The sequence below is a fragment of the Anguilla anguilla genome, chromosome 15 (genome assembly GCF_013347855.1).
Source record: "Anguilla anguilla isolate fAngAng1 chromosome 15, fAngAng1.pri, whole genome shotgun sequence".
Lineage (NCBI taxonomy): Eukaryota > Metazoa > Chordata > Actinopteri > Anguilliformes > Anguillidae > Anguilla > Anguilla anguilla.
Window position 1 is genome coordinate 22,610,287 of NC_049215.1, and position 17,707 is coordinate 22,627,993.

The following is a 17,707-nucleotide window of genomic DNA, read 5'->3' on the forward strand; positions in this document are numbered from 1 at the left end:
AAAAGCCAGCGATCATCCCTCACCCCTGGCAGATTCTGCCACATTTCAAACAATGCGACGCCTACACACTGGTTCTATGCGGCGTCCTTGGCTCCAGTCATTTTGATTTAGGGTAGGACGAGAAAAACAAACCAAAACTGCTGGCATAATTTAGGAAGGTACTGTGGTCAAGCAGGCAATTAGGCCTATCTACCAAATCATAAAGTAATTAATCGTCTCCAGCCGAGACTATTCACAAACACATCCCCCGGTCTGCACTGAAGTACGCAACCCGATTTAGGCTGCACAGATAGCCGTCACTTCAGCTACTTAAAAACAAAACTTCTGACAGACTATAAGAAATTCAGTGTAGTCTTTCACTAGACACAACCACTTAACATTCTGTGATAAAAGCACATGAAAAATGTTTTGCAATGAAGGCCGCTCCCCTGCACACTGGGTGGTTGTAAAAATTGCAGAAGAGGCTGCACTTTGCACACACAGCACTTCCGACAACTTCTGACAGAAGACTGCTGCAGGTGCTCATGAATGCTGCACCTGCAGTGCCAACATGGCTGGAAAATGTCTGCATTGGCAGCTGCATCAAAATCTCACATTTTAGTAAGTGATTAAGGAGGGGTCCACAACTCTGGTCCTGGAGGGCTGGTCTGCATGCTGTTTTTTTGTTCCATTCAGTTACCTAAGTTTCACTTTTCTGACAGTTCAATAAACTTTGCTAGTTCACTCCTGTACTTGAGCACAGTAAAATCTTTAGGACAACACTTGCAGCCTGCAGCTGGTGCTTATACAAATTTTAGACCAAGATATGACTGAGCTAATTAAATAATTATGAGAAGACATAAATACAAAATTCTGAAACGGATCCCTACTCGAGATGCACTCTGGATTAAAACATTTTTTAAATCATATATGGTAAAATGTCATAGAAAACACAGATATTACAAGAAAGGAGTTGTGAAATCCTCTGCATTGACTAACAGAAGGAAATGTAACTTCAGTATTACACTGCAACCGATGATTTTAAATGTAGGCTCATCCAATATGCCAAACCACCAACCATTTAATAGATTTAGAAATCTAAAATGTATTCTTGGTACATAAACTCAACTAGACTGATGATGCATTAGGTTAAACATTTACATTTTTTGTTACAGATAGATGTCTCTTTCGAGCCTCCTACAGTTATCATCTTATTTCTCACCTTGAGTCATTACGGTAACCGGGAACTCGGTGTTCGCAGTCGTTAGGATTTCTTATCTTACTCTATTGTGTTGTGTTGTTTTTGAGTATCAGCGCTCAAGATAACACCACAACTGAAATATATCGTATCAATATGTAATGTACATGCTATATGCGGTCATCCCCAACTAATCACACTGTCTAGGCTGCCTACTGCCTATACACGGAGCTGGCTGGCTGCACGACCTCACGCCACCAAACAAACCAGAAAATCGACTTGTACGCTAACAACACGAGCGGCCCTGTCTTACCATAAATCAAATATTTTATATGGACAATCTTGGGTGTGGCGATGTAGCATTCGAGACAACATAATATGTTTTATTACAGTGAGAGTTAAGATCACTATCAAAACATAGTTTAGTTGCACAATGTTTTTACGTTACCGAAGTATGAAACGAAGACACGCGGTACACTACAGCCTGCTGCTGTTGTTGCATGGTCAAACCAAAACAACAAGATATGGTACATCATAAAAAAAGGCATAATGCACACAAGATACCATTCCTGCAACGGCCCAGCTAAGCCATTTTAATTGCATTTTACCGCCAAATGTCTACAATAGTGCCGCATCACTCCGACCCTAATTACTACCCACTGCAGCCAATACATTAAGCAGAAGCGTTTGATTTTCATTCACTAAGTTATCTTCTTTCTGGGGTACCTCCCTTATTGCGGCATGTCTTCGGGGAAATAATAAAATCGTTTAAGATTTACGACTTGCTTGCAATCTTATCTTGCCTCCCAACTTAAGCAAGACGATATAAACCCATGAAAACCGACAACCCAGGTGACGTGAGCCATAAACAATAGACTGGCTGGTATATGTAGCTAGCCGTATCACACGTGGAAAGGCTGAATGAAATGTACAACAGACCGCAACGTTAGCTAGCCTGTGAACACGAAGCAGCTCAGACCGCCTTAGTTCGTTGTAACCTATGGCTGTAAAGCAGTCTAATCTGAAATTGTGAGACAGCCTGCGCCGGGAACAATGCAGCTCGCTTGTTCAGCACGCGCCTCAGTTGGTTAGTCAGTCAATTACTCATCGTTAGCATTTAGCAAGCCTACCGGTCTAAATGTCCACATATCCGTCCGTTGTTATTACTAGCTTGCTTAAAGTTGGTTAACAGATGTCGAATAAAGTAAGCAAAGACGTTAATGTCGATACACCAGTTAAATTAATCGGTTAATGCGACTAACTAAATATATCCAGCGTGATACTATAACAAATAGACAAGCATGCGGTTGTCGAGCTGCTAGCTAACAAGATAACGAGCGTTTACAACTCCCAGGAAATAGGTTTAGCTAGAAGGCGAGGGGGCCAGGTCGCAAACGATAGCAGGCTTTTCAAATATTTAAAACTTTAAACTCTTTATTTCACAGCAAATATAATTCTTGGCACATCCCCTCAGTTGGAGCGTTTTAGCTGCCCGGTTCCGTGTTGTGGGAGTGTATGAAAACAAAACGGGGTTTTTTATATAGTTACCTCACTCGAGTGCCGTGTGCATCTCCTCTTCGCTCGGTACCAAAAAAAATTCAATCCGCACAGCCAGCCACGCACAAAAGGCACGCGGGTATGCGGAAATGGTATTCACGAAAACGCTTTGCGTATTTAGCGCAGACGTCCGATACTTTTCTTGATACCTGTTCACGAAAAGGAGTACTTCGAAATTGCGGAATAGACGCACAACGCTGCCATGACGTCATTCCCTTCTTAATCCGGACGCATTCGTGTGCATCTCCGATTTTTTTTTTAGTAGAATCATCTCAGTTACTTGTCATTTTATCTTATAACACACGTACACAAAGGTATAGAATGTGAACAAGTATGAACACATATGTGAATATAATGATTGAACATGAAGTGTTATGTGAAAATCAGGAAAATTAAGTAAGAATATGTCTGTTTGCCTGTATATTATTATAGCCTGATGTAGTTTATCAACAAATATACATTGGTATTTTGTTTAAACCTCCATAGCATTTTAATATGCTGTGTCATATACATAAAATAAGAGAATTGTATAGTAAAATATAATATGTATTATAATATGTATAGTAAAGTTTGATGGTTGTACAGTATGCAAATGTGATACTTCTCATGTTGACCTGCCATCTTCAGTTTTACATTATATAATATTATATAGTATAACATAACAATATTGCCTCTATATTGACAATAGGTCTTATTAGATTTAGGATAAAAAACAATTTAAAACGCTCACTTATTAGTGCTGCATTAATTAAACTCACAGTCAAGTGCATATTGGCAATTGTGCAGTTTTCCATCGAGGAATTTAGTGAACAATTTGTAGTGTGTATATATATATATATATATATATATATTCAGCTTTATATTCATATATTTCCTGTTTGGCCCCTCATAATATAGGCTATATATATATATAGGCTCAGTACACCAGGATTTGAAATTAAATGATGAATATGAGGTTAAAGTACAGACTATCAGCTTTAAATTGGAGGTATTTACATCCATATCAAATGAGCTCAGCAATAGAAAATGACCTGATAGATCATAGAAAACCACTGCAGTGGATGACCAAAGAATACTTTCGATTGTGAAGGAAAGCCCCTTTCCTTCACAATTGAAAGTGGAAAAATAAGCGAAAAGAGCAAAATAATTGTCAATTGGCATCTCTGCTGTTTCCTGGCCAGCTGTCTGTTGTTGCATCATTAGTTCATGCACAAGAAAGCTACCAAAAAGGTCTAGAGTTGAAAATCTAGGAGTGGAATTTGCATTTGGAGTCTGTTGCTGTTGTCTCAACAAGGACCAAAGAAGTGTCAGTTCCAACAAGGCAGGCCATCATGGGGTGCTTTAATTCACATTAAAAACAGCTTTAGTTTAGTTTAGGTTTAGTTTAGTTTCATTAAAAACAACATTAAATAGGATGCTTTTAAAACCAGAGTTTCATGAGCAACAAACAGTCCTCCGTACAAACACTAAAACTTCCACCAAACTTCACACCCCTCCCAAGTCCCACCTTTCTGGATCTACCTGGGGAGTGCTTCTACCTGATGATGTGTAAATGAGTAACTCAAATAAAAAGTAATTGCATTTTTGAAAGAATAGTCTATTACTCTATATCATGTTTTTAAAGTTGTAAATTAATAATCATAACACCGGCTCTGTGTGGTTTTGTGAAAGCTTACTTTTTCATCCAAAGTTGGTGCTTCAGTGATAAATTGCAGATCATGCCAAACTTTGCATCAGTGGTGTATTTGAACATTTTTGACCACTTTCTTTTAATTTCATTTAATAAACAACTTCCATGAGTTGTTCTAAATGATATGTTCCAGTACACAGATAAAATTAATTAGTGTTTCAGTTATGAAAGAGTTAAAGACAAGTTTTATTTCTTTCCCACTAAGTGAACTTGGTACTTATTGAGGACAGCATGTAATTACACGAGAGTGCCAAATAACTAGACATTATAGTGAACCTCACTGGCTAGCCACATTAAATATTAACTCACACGTCAGTTTTGTCATAATCATAAGAACCCAACTGGCTTGAATTTGGCAAACAGACTGTTGTCTGTGTAAGCCTGACTGGTCACTGCATGAAAATCATTAAATTGTATTGCACACTCATTATAAAGTTTCAATTTACGCATGAGTCAGAGTTTATCAAACACTTTGAACATATTGCATCAGTGCATATCATTGCAAAATATTTCTAGATAAATAAATAATAAGTAACCTATTCCTCAGAGCAGACAATTGCTGCTTTTTGGTCTATCAACTTAATATATTATCAGGATATACTTTGTTCAGGAATCCTTGTAGTGGAAATGTGTCCAGTTAAACATAGCACTCTTGTTGATTCATTCTTATATAATGTGATTTATCATAGGTTTCATTATACATTCAGTCTACTCTTGCTTTTTTGGTTCTGTGTAAAGCAGTCTGTGTACTTTTTGTGAAAATTCTTTTGTTTACAGCTCTACATGATGTAAGATTTGATAGATTGAATTTGATTTATTCAGGCCACTATGAGTTTTCCTGTTTAATAGTACTTTTACTCATCTGGAACAGACAACACTGAAAAGCTTTGAAATAAGACATGAAGCATTAGAAGGTAAAGTCTAGGTATTGTGTGTGTGTGTGTGGGGGGGGGGGGGGGGGGGGGGGGGGAGGGGGGGTTGTCTGTATCTGTGCATGTGTGTGTATGTGTGTGTGTGTGTGTGTGCATGCGAATGTGCTAAGAGACTGGAGCACCTGCTGCCTGTCAGATTGCAACAGAGCTGAGAAACAGCAAATGGCTGCTGACCTTGGGTGGGAGAAATAAATAAATATTTCACTTATCGAGAAATGTGTCAACTTTCCGCTTTTCGCTTGTCATTTACCTCCAAGGTTTAAGAACTACCAAGGTCTTATTTTCCTTCCTTATCAAATTATTACCTCTAGCCCTGCTTGGCGGAGCAGAGGTTATGAGAGCACCCTGTCCGTCTGTCTGTGTGCAAGCAGGATAACCGAAAAAAAACAGACAGGTATAGATGAAAATGGGTGAAATGATTGCCTCTGGGGTAAGGTATAAATGACCGCAAATGCCACTGTGGTTATATCCGTTAAATCTTTTTATTTATTAATCTCTAATTAGTGAGTGACAAAATGAGTTTCCCCACAATGCAGGGTTGGAAAAGAAGGCAGAGAAGAAAGGGTGCAATGAAGAAATAGCAGAAATGAATACTTAACCAAAGGAAATGTTTTATCTGCTGTCATGTTACTTTGTGTGCACAATCATCTTTCATCGACATGTTTTGTGATGGTTTGAGCAGTGGTATAGATCTCATTTTTTGTTACACTACTTTATCTTGCATCAATCACCGGATTATTTCTGTGCTGATTACCTGCTACCAGTGCTGGGGAGGTACTGTACTATCATTTTGAAATTTTTAGAGTGGCCAAACATACAATAGACTACTTCATAGTCATTCATTACCTAAAATAAAATTAATAATACTACTATTATAAACCACAAATTTTCTTCTCAAGGTGATTACCATTGTAGTGTCTTGCAAGCCTTTCAAAAAAGAAGAATTCAAGGGAGATTTAATTAAGGCTGTATTAGTTCTGCACCCATTTAAGTTTTGATTCCAGAACAGAAAAACAAAAACATTTTTACAAACCACCAGACTGAAGGGGGCAAAATAAACTGTTAATACAGCAGTGGTGAAACATTGATCGGTTGGTCACTTCTGAAACATAATTAGTTAATAATATAGCATTATATACTCTAATTTTATATTGGGAGGGGGAACTTGCAAGTTAGTTTCTTTTGCCTTTCCACCCTCTATACCACCACCACTCCCAGATCCCATGGGTAACTCAATCCTACATGACTACGGAAGCCTGGCTGTACACTAGGTCCTACAACTGCAACTGCCTGATAATCCTGAACATGGTGTGCATCTGTGGCAACATACTTGCCTCTAAAGTTATCTTGAATTTTGTCATTTTGTGGTAATGACTAGGCACACCAGTTTATCTAGGCCAGTTTTCTCACCTGCAGTTCAGTCATCCCCAAGCATGAGATCGATACAGCCTTCTTGTCAGTCAATTATCAAATTTCCCCTCCCCAGTAATCTATATAAATTGCCACTAATTGCGCACAGACCATGATTGCCAGCAATGTTCCCACACTATCATGCCCTATTTTCAGTGCATTGAACCAGAGACTTTTTTTATTTTTAAGGCGCAAAAGTTATTTTCCTCTACCTGTAGACATAAAAATATAATCTTGTTACATGAACAGAAATGTTTAAATACTAATCATGAAATGAAATAGTTCAACTTTCTACTTGGACACTGCTTGAAAATCTTTTTTACTACACCTACAAATATGTCAAGTTTGGGGGAATTGCTACCCTGAAAACCATTCTCATTCTTTGCAATGTTAGCATTTCATGTTAAATGAACTGCATTTTGCAACAAGCCTTTAAAGATTTCACTGTATGCTTTCAACATGTAACTTGAATGATCAAATGCCGTTACATTGTTGAAATCAACCCCAAAGATCAATAGACATCATTTCATGCCATCCGTGATTGAACTGTAATTTAGGGCATCAAGGTACACAGGTACTGCAAGAGTGGCATAACCACATGTAATTGATTTTCCTTGCAGAACAAATAAAATGTGCCATCTGCTGACTGACCTTTTCTTCTTGTCAGTCGGCATCCTGCTATACGTAGGCCTACTTCTGCCAAAGCTGGTTTTGAGGAATATCCTGGCCATTTCTGGGTTCATTAGTTTAGTTCTGAGTTGCTTTCCTCTTCCTTAGTGTTCACAATAACTTGTTTATCACATTTTTAGATATTCATAAAATGCTCTGCATAAAAAGCATTTCATTTTTGATGGACAAAACTGATGGACTTGTATGTGTGACCTGTATAAGACATCTTTACTCTGTAGAGCACTGTGGTATTGAAAATATAGGTGTACTGTTCATTTAAAAGTTCATTAATTTCAATAACAACACATTTTTAACTGTTTTAACTTTTGAAAAATGGTGAAAATATAAAGCTTCAGAGTCTGTGATTCTTTGCTGATATTAATTTAATTTTGTTTTATGTTCCTTTTGGTAATTTTGTTCTTGTTTGTATAGCCTAGTTTAATGTTCAATAGCGTAGTTGACAAGCTGTCAGTCGAGTCTGCATTTCCTGCTTCTTGGGACTAAACATTGCCCCTGTGGGAAATTGCTGCCCTTCGATCCCTGATCTTTGCACTTGTGTTTGCATTATAAGTAATTTGGATAGGAGTCTCTGCTAAATGCCATTGAGATAAAGGAAAAAAAATTTCCTGTTTTGAGAGGATGAGACAGGGGTTTTATATTTTGATATGAAGGGTGCATCGGCATTATCATAGAAAGCAATAGAATTGCAATGGCCATAATATGTCAAAAAAGTACTGTTTGTTCTTAAATTTATTCATTTTTTTAAATTTGCATTCTGCCATTCTTTTGGAGTTATGTACTCTGTACTTTGTTCAACAACGTGCTTGCCTTGAATTCAACACTTGGAATAACTGATACAATTCAATTAAATTTGACATCAGACATTAAAGGCACACAATCCCTAGCTTTACCCTTCACATCTAACAGTTTCATGGAAAATAGTGTCAAAAATTGACCAAAGAGTTTTGAGAGCCAGGGTCTACTGTAAATGGGCTTCATGCCAAAACCTGACAGAGAATGAGCTCTTGAACACACTGGACTCTTCCCTGGAAAGAGATATATCTTAATTACTTAATTGGCTCATTCCAGACAACCATAGCTTCTGATTTTGGAATATCCCAGGTGACCACCAGTTCTGTTTTACACTACTGTATATTGCACCATGCTTCGTCCACATTGGATTTCCTTCAACACTCACCAGGAAATATGCAATTATTTTTGGAGAAACAGAGGCTCCCTGGTGTTTCAAGTATCGTTCACTGCTCTCAGTCAATTTATTCCAATTCCATTCATCTGAACTGTAATGGGGCCCATTCTATCAAAATATTAGGTAACTCACATGTTTGTCAATTATCCTTGGTCAGTCCATGACTCTTTCATCCTGGTCTAGTCGTACCTCTCAATAGCTTTACAGAGGTGTAGGCACTGGAAACATGGCTACTATTAGCTGTTATACTGTTTAAACAAGTGATTTATTCTTGTAATGAGACATGTAGAAATTGTCTTACACCATTGGCAAATCTTGAAATGAATCAAATTGTCTCAGCTCATTGGCAATCTTTTAGTCTTACTTATCAAAAAAGTAATAAAAATAAGGTTTTAAGTCTAAATATAAGACTACAATGCTTGTTAAGATTGACTTATTTTTTGGTTTTTGCAGTGAAGTCATCTAGTAAAATGTGAAACTGAATAGATAGGCACCCAATTGATTCTAGCATTTTGTAATTGTCCTCCTGTGCCAAAGAGTGGCCCTCTTGTATTTACATGGTACTGTCTGTAATATTTGTCATTAATATAAAATAATAAGTTGTGGTCTGGTCCAATTGATAATTATTTCTCTATTTGATCCCATGAGCCTGAAGGATGAAAAACCCAGTGTTAGCCCGTTACATCACCACAGCTGTGTTTTAATTACTTCGACAGCCCCCAAGTCTGTGCTCTTCGGACAATCAACAACAGCGTGTTGAATGCACTTTTCCTTTAAATGGTGTTTATTTACTTCAGTCTTTTGATGAGCTGAATGCTGTCAAATGATTTTCTGAACAGAATCTGAGCTTGACGTTATTGATCGGCGTGAGGTCAATAGAAAGCCTGAGGGAATCGTATAAGTGAACCTTGCTAATGGTCGTGCTTTGAATCTCATTGGTTTTCAGTGACAGGCCATGACCCATCTGGAACGACGCCAACTGACTTTGTGACAAAATAGATAAAAATCCGTGAGAAAAACGAGCAGCGGCATCAATTCCACTTAGCTTTGATTAAATGTATCAAGGTGACATGTGCAGGAGGGAAAAACACACTGCTAAGCGTGGGGGATGTACAAAAACAGCAGGAAGGAAATGTACTGCTCAGAGTCTGCAGACATATATGCAATTGACCATTGAAAGGGAGATGCCTCCAAGAGCGCTGAAGTCCATCCCCAGACAGAACCCTCTCAGTCGTGATCTTCCTCCTCTATACCAGGGGTTTTCAACCCTTTTCTGCTCCAGGCACCCCCCACTCAGGCACAAAGGCATCCAGGGAAACCCCATCAAAAGTTTTAAAAAGCGTTATGTTTTAAAAAAAAGGTTTTATATTTTGAAATATGTTCCCAAATCTATATATAGTCATTGTATATCAAATCTGGCCAGGGACCCCCTACGGTACCTTCAAGGATCCCCAGGGTTCCGTGGACCCCCTGCTGAAAACCCAGGCTCTATTCCAAAGATGTCATCCCTTATTCTGAAGAGCTGCAGTTTATTCTGGTTTTCTTTTCCATTGCTCTGTACTTAACCATTCAATTAAAACAGTTGATTATACAGGTATCGCACTTAAACTGTTTTTTTTTTGGGGGTCTAAATTAGTAGTTATTTTTATTTAAAAAATACAGTTTTGTATAGAATGTAATGCAAACACACTGGAGGTGGGGTACATGAGATAATACTTCACATTCTGAATGGATCAACAATGACATGATCAATTATGTAAATGATTGCACATAAATATGATTGCCATTGCTAATTTGTTAAACTGGACCACAGCTGCTTCCCAATATTTAATAGTCACCTACCCATTACCTGTTTGCATTACCTCAGCTGGCATCTTGAAGACTGCTCCTCTTCCTATGTCTGGTAATCCTACATCACTTGGATGCCTGACTTCACTCTTTCATCTGCCTGTAAGACATTACATCAAGGTTCCATTGATTAACCGTTCTTACAACCCCCGTGGTCATTTAAATTAGACAGAAGAATTTAATAACAATCGTTTTAAGCAGATAGGGGGAAAGGGGTTAATACACTATTGGGACAGTTTAATTATATGTTACAGTGCCAGTCCTAAAGTGTAAAACCTCTTAACCTTTACAAATTAATTCATGAGAGGGACTACAAACCAAGAGAATAAATACTTTTTCATTGAGCTGTTTATTCAGTATTCTGAAGTTATTTACATGGGGCATGGAGTGTGCATGTTGGCACTGTAAAGAAATTGAAATTTATATTTAAATTTATGCATCAGTTTTATTTCATCTTGCTATTATTTGCTTCATATTACTATTATTTGCTACACCTTTGATGATGCATGGCATGGTATTTACAAATAATTTAAGCCATATTGCATAGCACTAATCATTATACAGACTGCAGGCTTTTTTAAGAGCATTTCCTTGAAATCTTATTGAAATGTAATTTCCAAGATAAATTTTGTTTGATATAATGTTCAATATAATGATTGTCTCTTGCACTCTGGGCCACCCTGGGTAAGGCAATCTTTGAAATGATTTCAATTTCAGCAGGTTTAATCACTATAACATGATTGGATTTGAAGCAGTGTGGTGGAGGTGATTTTGAGAAGAAAATTGTGCAGATTAATCAAATCTGAAGAGATACAGTATGTTCAGTATGTTTCATGGAGCTTACATTGTTAATATCTAATTTAAGCAACACAGCTTAAGCATATGCACAAACTCACAAACACACACCCACACAAACACACACACACACACACACACACACACACAAATGCAAGCAAACACTCACACTCACCCACTTTTACTTCATTATTCATCACTGGCCACTGCAATGGCAGGTACTGGCTATTAGACATGCCAGAATGTCATTGTGGCCTTCAATATTGTGTCCTTGCTGGAGGAAGAAGGTGATTTCACATCTCTTGAGACGGCTCCTGCAGTCTTTCATGACAACTAGCCAAACTGAAACACACTGACAAAGCAGTTTAGCCGAAAATTACTGATGCACAGCAGCTTTGCTGAAGAAGCCTGGTTCATGCACAGTCAGTTGAAATGTGACCAATACTTGAATTCATTCATGTTTTGCATTTGACTGCACATTGCACTCATGTAGTGTACCAGTTGTTCTTATCCAGAGAGGCTTACACTGAAGGATAAACATGCATTCAGCTGATTAATATGAGCACTAGAGCCAGACCAGGCCAACAGCATTCTCAGACCAGCGAGTACACATGCAACATCACAAAGCACTAATACAAGTTAACTATGCTTAAATAAGAACAAAATCCTAATTCTGAATGCATACAAATTACATCCATAACAAGCTCTAGGGGAAGAAAAAAAAAAAAAACCACTAAAATATCATAACTTAGCTTATTCCGGATTCATATTGGCATAACATGAACTATCAGGGAACAAATGACTTTCATATGATAAATATTTTCTGATGTCAGGAATAACTATTTGTTGTTTTTGTACCTTCCTTTAAATTACATTTTTGATCCGGAAAATTCATCTCATTGTCACGTTAAAGCTGATTGCATGCCGGTCTTTGAAGTCTGTGTACTGTACAATTTATTCATATTAATTTTTCATTGTTAAGACTTTTTTCATTGTTCAGAAATACGAATATGAGCATTTTTAAATGGCTCACTGAATTCAGTATCTACTGTTCTCTTCTTCAATTCTTATGTTGTTCCTCAAGCAGAAAGTTGACCATTTCTCATTATGTGGGCATCATGCTCTTGGGATGCACAGAGCAACAGCTGCAGCTGTACAGGCACCCAAATCACACCTCTTCTCTTTATTTGAGTTTTATTTGATGTAGTTCACGTAATAAAGGAAATATTGTAATTCATATACTATTTTTAAACATTGAGCTGTAGTGATTTTGAGAAGCAGAAATGATTATTTGGCACAAAACTTCCAAGATGAACAGATTACTTGCACCTTTTTGCTTTATTGATTAAAATTGATTAAAGGTGAGACACCTGGTTCCGGAAGCCTATCTGTATGAGGGGAACATGGGCGAAATGAGTCAAATGAGTCAAATCTGCATTCTGCTGTAAATCTACTGTTCTTTTCTACTGTCCTTCTCGTTTTCTCTGAAAATTGTCTTTGTGTCAGCTACATATACAAAATTGCATCAAATTGAATTCAATTAAAAACAAGGCATGTAATGCATATTCCATATCACCATGGCTAATTATTGTGTTCAGTGAAATTAAAACCAACAGACACAGGAGTCACCAGCCTGAAGAGCAGAAATCAAAACACCTTGAACAAGAGAAATGAAATTCGATACTCAATCAGTGCTCGATTTAAGCTGAAATTCCGAATGGAATATCATGCTGTTACAAATAGCATGATCTCGTATCAATGAATTGCTCATAGGAAGATAAAATACCACATGCAACAGCAATAGCGCAAACACTCAAAATGTTAGTAGGGTGTAAAATTCCATAATTGAAAACAAAGATACAGTTTATGAGCAAATCTTTGACTCTTGATAGATAATAGAGAATGAGTTGGTACATAATAAACAGTTGAGCAAACAACACTGACTAAAAGCATCAAATGTCAACTGAGGTAAGGAGCCATTAGTGAGCTGTGTCATGACTCTTGATTCACAGAAATTGCAATTTGTTTGGGATCTTCAGAAAACCATCTACCTGTCTGTTAAAAACTGCTGAAGTGACAAAATCCAGAATACAGTTGTTTTAAACAACTTTAAAGAAAAACCTTTTCCTCAATTCCATAATTTTCATGTGTGGTCACAGTTCATAAACTGCTAGGTCAATTATGACATGTGCAGCTATGGAATGTAAGTGTAGGTGCACTTAGGTTGTACAGATGTTCTATAAAAAACCAGATAGCCAACTCCGTATTCATCTGTAGGTCTTTATTTTTGCCAGGATCGTTAAAATATGATTAAACAGATTTATGCACCCAGTTATTAGGGTCAAGTAAATAATTTGAGTTATTTACAGAAGTTCAAGTTTGGCTCCAATAAGTGGACTTGTCACAGTCTGGCTAAACCCTGTTGTAATAGCCATGAATATAGCAGCCTATGGCCATTAACTGCAGGCTCTGGTGCTGTCTGTGCTGCCTCTTCATGACTTTTATATTGAATCTGCGGATCAGAACACTGATTGCAGAAAATGCTCATAAAATGGTGCTGAACATATTCGTTTGTATGTGGGGATCTACTATGCTTCCATCTGCCACCGAACATCATGAACTTCCAGCACATGAAATGACATGGAGATGAATAGAAATGCCTCTGCAACCACCATTCCCTATATGAAATACTATATGATTGGAATGGTGCTCTACTGGGCTTGTTGTGGGCCTGGTGCAGTTCCTCCTTTCAAGAAACTCTCGGTGCCGTCGAGCCACGTCTGTGATAACGGCACGCTTATCTTGCCTTCCGTACACTATCGTGGAACTCATTCGATTTCCACCCACCACTAGAGCATAGGGGCTGTGTAAAATCTGGTCCAAGACAGAGCATCGATCGCGCTTACACTTGCCGGCGTGCCAGAAACTGCACCGTTACCCTGATTGGTTTTAAATATCAGATCATTAGCTACCTGTAAACGATCTAATGCAGCACATAGATTTCTCATTCCTTTAATCTTGTTGAGGCCCTTCAAATAAAGCTCTAGTGCATGTTTCCAAGACTCATTATAGCACAGTTGTGCTGTATTTAATTGTATTGATTCCACAGGGAGGATAAACTATGCCAAACCATTTGGCTAGAAATTGCAATCAGTACACTTACAATTTCCATGGACGAAATGAAGGGGGCACGGATCAGACGCAAACAAGCCGGACCAATATATGTTTCCAGTCACATAGCAGGCGCTACAATACACACAGCGCAGGTCTTTTAGAGGGCAGCAGAGTCATCCACCTTGCTTATTAACTGCTGTGAAAGGAGTGGCTAATTTGGTTCATTTAACGCAGTGATTGGTTTCATTAAATCTTTAATTGCTCTGGTGGAGAAAAAAAAAAACTGTGGAACCGAGATTGTAAACTCCTGTTGTACAGAGAGCCACATTTTTTAAAAGAAACACCGAGGGCCATTTAGTCTTTTAAAGCCTTGACTGAGGAAACAAGATCGCTTTCATCGGCGTAACCAAAGGCTAAAACCTGGCATGGGTGCTATTCATACTTTATTCCCAGGATTTGTTCCGAACACCACATCGTCAAACAACCATTGGGAGAAAAAAATTGTTTTTATCCTATATGTTTTTATCAATATGTACTTTGAACTCATAAAAAATATCAGAACATTTCCTGGATAATGTTTCAGAGTAGTTCAACCCTTCAAATCGTGCTGAAAGTGCTAGAAGTTGAAAAGAAGCATTGCTAATGAGGCCAGTAAAAGCTGGTACGCATTTGCACTCCATAGATGTATCCGGTTGCTTCGACTTCTGTGCACATCACCCAGGGATATATTATAGCAGGAGGCAATATGGCAGTGGGAAAGCGAAATGGAAGTGTTAGCATGGCAGTGCTAGCTGCATAATTTATCCAGATATGAGAATGGTATTCTAATGGCGGGGAAGGCAGGGGCATTACCTGCATGCTCAGTAATGCAGCAGCAGAAACAGCAGACTGTGGAGGGTTCAGCTGATAATGATTACCATCACAATGCAAGAGCAAATCAAGGCTGGGCCATTTAGGAACAGTGTGAACTAAAATATGAAAATCCGTTCATCACATTGAAATCAGAAAATGGTAATTAATTTCATTAAGATCTCTGTCTCTCTCTCCCCCCTCACTCTATCACACACACACACACACACACACACCACAACCTAATCATAAACAAACATGGACAAATGTTACCATAGTTACCAATCACATATCCGTAATTATAAACATCCGGGCCTCAGATTTGAGCACTTTCAAATAATTTAAAGAAAGAGGTAAAGAACAGTGCTGGCTGCACAGGCAACAGAGAGGGAATAAGTTTTATATCCTGATGGTCACATTTTGTATCTGAAATGCAGTCCCCCTTGAGCAAGACACTCAGACTGAATAAAATATCTATCTGCCCTGTATAAATTGATAAAATGAAATATATGAAAATGAAAGTTAGCTCTAATTCATCTTGTATATACATGTGCATCATAGTCATTATGAATGTTTCAGCAAATAAATAAGACCAAACATGCTGCCTGTGATGTTTCCAGTGTTGTTTATTTTTTGTAATTTTACATCCTTCTACAGAGAAATACTGTCTTTGTGTGATGACAGAGGAGCATCAAAGAAATGGATCACACTCTGTTTACAATATATCATTTTAATAATCAGCATGTGTTCGTGGGTGGGGAGAGGGGGTGAGAAGGCCCACAGGGTTACCCTTTGATATGCATCATTATTTTTTAACCTTAACCGTAATAGTGTCCACTCTGCAAGTTATAATCACTATCATCTATTTATCTGCAGTAAACATGCTTTGGAGAAAGCACATACGCATGCATATTATATCTTCGATTACACTGTAATTGGTGTTAATAAAACCCTGACAGTGGTGCTGGTTCAATGACTGAAATGGCTGCCTTTCCATTGACTTAATATTCGGAAGAACTATAGGGGTCATGCAATGCCTGTCACCACTGATTCAGACCGAATTGAAAGGTTTATAAAGGAGGCTGATGTCAAAGTACCAATGATCAAAACTACTGGCCTCACAAAACACATTTCTCTCTATCCTCTACCTGCTAATGAATCATTTCACTTGAGTGGAGTTAAGTGGCTGTCAGTAAGTGTTTGTTTTTCTGCTCATGACAATGTAAATGAAATTTCATTGGTCTCAAAAAACGATGATTGGGTTGTCATGTTTGCCAAAATATGATTTTAATATATTGCGGTTGATTGTCGCTAGTATTTCTGTATGTTGTCTTATACGCTGAATACAGCTCAATGAATATGAGCTATTTAAACTCAGAAACCTGAGTGTGTTAAATGTTTGAACTACTGATCAACTGATGAACTACTGTAAAGCAACCCCACATAACAATTAAGTGCACAAGTCACACAAGTTACATCATTGATCTTTGATTATTTTCATTATGTTTTTAAAAATATTTCTTCACCGCAGAGACAGGTATCATTCACAACCTCATCCACGGAGCCATGGGCGTTATCTCTTTGTTGTGGCCTTCCAATCACCAGATCCTTCAACATAATTCCAGATGCTGGTAGACTCTTTGCTGACTCCACATGTGGTGGTATTATTAATTAACACCCTATTAAGTGGCTTTGCATTGGTGTTTCCAATTTTTTTTGCTCACTCCCAGTAGATATACTGCATACATAAACAAAACATGCAATATACTATATAAATTCTGTTTGTCAGAAGTTTCTGCCTTTTCCTGGGAACAGAATGTTTTTTCCCCCTCTTGAGTGCTCTCTGTCCAATGCCTTGTGACAATGCAGCTGTACAGATGCACTATAGCAAAGTGATGTTGATTGATTGATTGATTGAGGTTGTACACTGCATTTGTACTGTAAAGGGGGAGTGGGGATGTTACTCTAAGGCCTGCTGGTCAGCTTGACTGTCAGGAGCAGAGCTTCTTTGTTGCCTAAGATGTCTTTCTCTAGGGTTTACACCCAGCTGTGAGCCTGCCCATCACAGTGGGACCCAGTGGCAGGAGGGAGCAAGGGCACGGGAGGGGAAAATTGGATGTGCGCGAGTGTGTGTGTGTGTGTGTGTGTGTGTGTGTGTGTGTGCGTGTGTGTATGCGTCTGTGTGTGTGCGCTTGTGTCTAGTTACTGCTAACACCAGCTCTTCTGCATCACACCCCTCATTGTCACCATTGTTTTGCTTACAACTGAATTAACCCAACATGTACATTTTTATATGGAAACATAGCAACTGAAAAATGTAATGTAGTAATTCTGGCCAACACCTAACATCAGCTACATGCTTGTAAACCCAAGGCATGAAAAAACTATGATATTTGTGAAGGTAACAACAGACTCCAAGCTCTGAAAATGTTTACATTTCATTTGCTTGATTAACAAAT

The 17,707-nt window shown here is 38.1% G+C and overlaps 1 protein-coding gene across 3 annotated transcripts in view; it reads right to left on the reverse strand.

Moving 5' to 3' along the window:
- slc39a10 (solute carrier family 39 member 10) overlaps positions 1–2,850 on the reverse strand; it is a 42,066-nt gene extending 39,216 nt beyond the window's left edge. The window contains exon 1 of one of the 3 annotated variants that reach the window (XM_035392628.1): positions 2,726–2,850. Coding sequence is in view for 1 of the 3 variants with exons in the window: in XM_035392627.1 (XP_035248518.1) it covers positions 1,202–1,211 (10 nt within the window). In the remaining 2 variants the exon portion in view is untranslated. Of the gene's footprint in view, positions 1–1,201; positions 2,214–2,307; positions 2,681–2,725 lie in introns of those variants that run through there. The other 2 variants (XM_035392631.1, XM_035392627.1) reach the window with 2 other exon arrangements.
- Between the last annotated feature and the right edge of the window lie 14,857 nt (positions 2,851–17,707).